At 32.2% G+C, this 3280-nt stretch overlaps 1 protein-coding gene across 1 annotated transcript in view; it reads left to right on the forward strand.

Moving 5' to 3' along the window:
• LOC125670108 (syntaxin-8-like) overlaps nt 1-1065 on the forward strand; it is an 8255-nt gene extending 7190 nt beyond the window's left edge. Inside the window, exon 8 of the mRNA XM_048905078.2 lies at nt 533-1065. Coding sequence (XP_048761035.2) covers nt 533-612 — 80 coding nt within the window. The 3' untranslated portion in view covers nt 613-1065. The remainder of the gene's footprint in view (nt 1-532) is intronic.
• The last annotated feature ends 2215 nt before the right edge of the window (nt 1066-3280 follow it).

The following is a 3280-nucleotide window of genomic DNA, read 5'->3' on the forward strand; positions in this document are numbered from 1 at the left end:
AAACTTTCAAAATGACAAGTATTTTTTTAAAAACCAACAATGTTAAGGGAGGTAATCCCTACATACATATATGTTGGAAAGCAATGCATAGCCTTGTTCAATAATCATTACATCAGGAAATACATTTTTTTTAATAAAATGTAGTTACATAGCAATTGATATGAATACTTATTTTGTTTCTAACATTAATGATATGAATATATGCAGTATAAGCAAAGATATTGGTACAGTCTTTGCACCTGTTTTATAATGAATAAACATGTGATGGGTGAAGCATGTGCCATGGTGGTGCACTTTAAGATAAACTTTTAACCTTGGACATAACTTTTGAATGGTTAGTGATAGGACTTTCTTATTCCACATGTATATGCCAATGTGACTTTAGGTACCAAACTTACTTTGCTACCATATGAGGTATAAGTGTTATATCAACACATCTGGTCTTTTCCTGAAGTTTTACTTTTTGATGAGCATTTCTGTATATTTCCAGATTTCAAAACTGCCTAAATAAAACAGTTTATTTCTTTTGTAGGATACTGGGTCGCCATCATTCTGATTTTCCTGACCATTGTTGTCATACTGATTGTGCCTTACGATGGGAAGGGAGTGTAGCAGGTGGATAATGTTAGCAAGCCTCATTCTGGAGTAAAGGTCAAAGTACAACATGTAGTGGAATTCACAAAGACACAGACTTGGAAAGTGCTTTATCTCTGTGATATTGAAATTGAGACGTGAATATGTGCAATCATAATTACAGGAAAAACACTGTACCCAGAGTGCATTTGATGTGGATTTTTTTTATCAATATACAGAATTTTCTTCTATTTATGAACACAATAGAGCGATTTAAATTGAATTCATATACAGATATTCAAATAACAATTTACTAAGTCTTAGACAGAACATTTGTTCTTGGGTGCAGCAGAAGAATGTTAACAGTAGAGTATATTGAAACATGATGAAAATGTGTCCTATGGTCCCCTTTCATAAATATGCATATGTGAATATGATGCAGTGTATATTTATTACTTTTAATAGTACAATAAACATCTTATTGGTACACGATTCTAAATTTGTTTTATTTTTGTTCAGATGATACGTTATTCAACATATGCAAAATCTGATTTCAAACTTCAGCTGTAGAGATAAACAGTCTCTCAATACCCATATAAAAGTATGGTTTTTATGTAATCACCAGATAATGTGTTATATACATGTACAATTATAATAATTATGTTCGCCAAATGTACACTGTAATTTATGATCATTGGTTTACTCTGTTTCTTATTATTACTGTATATGTAGAATTTTTAGCAAGGATTTAATTTTGGCATTATTAGCGACAGTGTTGAGATCGCTAAAATTGAATATTGCTAATATTTATTCCATATCGGAGGTAATAGCTGTCTTACTTGGAATTATAAAGTCGCTAAAAATTATAAATTATATCTCGTTAAATGTATATATCCCATCATTTAGGGAAAAATTGCTTAATTTGTGTCTCACTAAAAAATATGCCACCTACATGGTTTTATTTTGGTCACCTTGGTCGCTCAGGTGTTGTATCACCATTTATATTATATGTCATCACCAGTCATATGACACAATCAACTGCTTCTCTGAAAATACAGAGTACATAGTCATTTTTCATGACATTTAATTTTAGTATGGGATATTTTTAGGGTGAGGAAACTTAATTTTTTTATTTTATTTTCATAGTCACTATACTCCTGAGGTATTGTGTTTTAGAACATCATACTTTTGGATTCATTTTGAAGTTAATGTTGTAAGTGTACCTTTGTATTCCTATCAGACTGATCACACTCTAGTGCAAGTATATGCATGAATGTTGTTTTACCATTGAATAGATGATACTAAAATAACTTTCTTATGCATTTGAATGATTCAAATTAAATGAAATTTATACTACAGGTATAAATGTCTGTCTTGTGGAATAAAGGAAAATGGTGAGTCACATTTGTGTGCATGTATATGGTATTTTTTAACATTTATGATTCTTTGCTGATTACCATGGTCAAAATCACTGACCAGCATGCACATGCATAAATGTCTATAAGTCTTATAACTGGGGTTCCAATAAAATAATAGGATTTTTAGCAAGATTGCTACGCCTAGCCATATGTCCTCCACTGCCGGAAAAAAATTTCAGTACAAAAGTCCCATAACTCCTGTAACATTTGTAGAATCAAAATTATGGTGGAATATGATCAACTACATATTGTGACTAACAATCCTGCAAATTTTGAACAAAATCCGTACAGCGGTCTCTGAGGAGTTGCGTCCACAATGTGTCCCTATAGTGTAGCATGTTCAATGAAGTCCTATAACTCCTGTTAATTTGTTGAATTGAAATGGCGGCCTATATGATCAGCTACATATGGTGACTAACTATCCTCCAAAATTTGAACAAAACCCGTTGAGCGGTTTCGTCGGAGTTGCGTCCACAAAGTCAAGTGTGATGACCGCACGGACATTCATCTGGTATTTCTATGTCCATTTCCGTTCTTTGATACTTCACATATCACTTTTTTTTATCAAGAGAGGAAGAACTCCATTCATTTTGGGGTCAAAAGGTCAAGGTCATTAAGGAACTTTAAAATAAAAGCTTGTAGACGCTCTAGCGGCAGCATTTTTGCTCCATTGTTTGTTACTTTACATATCTTCGTTTTCAATAGATGAAGATTAACCCTATTGATCATTTCATGTAGAAGGGGATATAATTTCACAACAAAGGTCAACTTTCTTAAAAAATGAATATGCTCCATATTTAAAGTGATTTTACATGTGTAAAATAATTTTTGGACACATGTCAAGAAGATGAACATCTATTATGATCGGGAATATGAATTTTTAAAAACGGTTTCTATGCGAAATTTTTGTATTCCATTGAAATAAATACACTTAGAAATTCCATATTTTATTTTATTTAAAATGCACCCACACAAAATATCCAAGGAATTGAGCATTCAAAAATACAAGGAAGGGTATACCGGAAGTCCTGTCCAAAAGCACCTGTGGCAGGGCCATGATTTGTCATATTACACATGCAATATACAAGCACCATCAGGCAGTTCATATTCCAGTTTATTCTAATCATGGCTCTGGAAGGTTAAAAAGATCAAATTTTTGTATTGCAATATATGAGGAAATTAATCTACATCATTGATATTAGTGCTCATTACCCAAAGTCAATAAAAGCGTGCAATTGAGGGTTTCAAAATCATAGTTTATCGACCATTCAAAATATATATGGTAACAT

Source organism: Ostrea edulis, chromosome 4 (genome assembly GCF_947568905.1).
Source record: "Ostrea edulis chromosome 4, xbOstEdul1.1, whole genome shotgun sequence".
NCBI lineage: Eukaryota > Metazoa > Mollusca > Bivalvia > Ostreida > Ostreidae > Ostrea > Ostrea edulis.